The sequence below is a fragment of the Plasmodium reichenowi genome, chromosome 3 (genome assembly GCF_001601855.1).
Source record: "Plasmodium reichenowi strain SY57 chromosome 3, whole genome shotgun sequence".
Classification (NCBI taxonomy): Eukaryota; Apicomplexa; class Aconoidasida; order Haemosporida; family Plasmodiidae; genus Plasmodium; species Plasmodium reichenowi.
Window position 1 is genome coordinate 393,431 of NC_033648.1, and position 724 is coordinate 394,154.

Genomic DNA, 724 nt, shown 5'->3' on the forward strand with positions numbered 1-724 from the left:
ATTACTTTTTCATTTTCTTACCTTTAGGAGATATCAAAAAAATAGTTTCATGTTTTGTATTTATATGTTCCTTTTGAAATATTTTCTTTTGTTATTTTTAACAATCAAGAGGGCTTAGGAAAAAAAAATAAAAATAACATATATATAAAAATATATATATATATATATATATATATATTTTTTTTTTTTTTTCTTTTATTAATGGGTATGTTATTACTTTTTACAGTACAAATAAAATAAAAATGGCAACAATTACACACACATAAATATATATAATATATATATATATGTGTGTTATGTTTCTGTTTAGGAAAATCATTTTTTAATCGTCGAAGCAAATTGTGGTGGGGGCACTATCATCTAAGGATAGGTAGTCGTCTACAAGTTCGATTAAATAAAGGAGTGAAATTTTCTCATTTTGAGCACATAGGACGATTTATAGCCTTTGCCAGGTAAAAGAAAAAAAATAAAAAGAAAAATAAAAAAAAAATAGAACATGGAAGTATAATATAGATCGTAATATGTTACAAGGAATTATATATATATATATATATATATTTATTTATTTATTTATGTATTATTTTATTTTGACAAGACAATCAAGATTTTTAAGAGCAGCAACACTCAGTAAGTGTCTGAGGCGAAACTTTTGGGGGTCTGATTTTTATTATGATGGAAAACCAAAAAGTAAAGAAAATCCTCAGCAAATTTTTAAAAATTCACA

General features: G+C 23.1%; 1 protein-coding gene across 1 annotated transcript; it reads left to right on the forward strand.

Annotated features, from left to right (window-relative positions):
- Positions 1-201: 201 nt before the first annotated feature.
- Positions 202-724, forward strand: PRSY57_0311300 (hypothetical protein; the record flags this gene model as incomplete). Its single annotated transcript, XM_020114455.1, has 3 exons — positions 202-205; positions 311-452; positions 596-724. Coding segments are annotated over 3 exons (275 nt in total), but the record flags the coding sequence as incomplete, so codon positions are not given.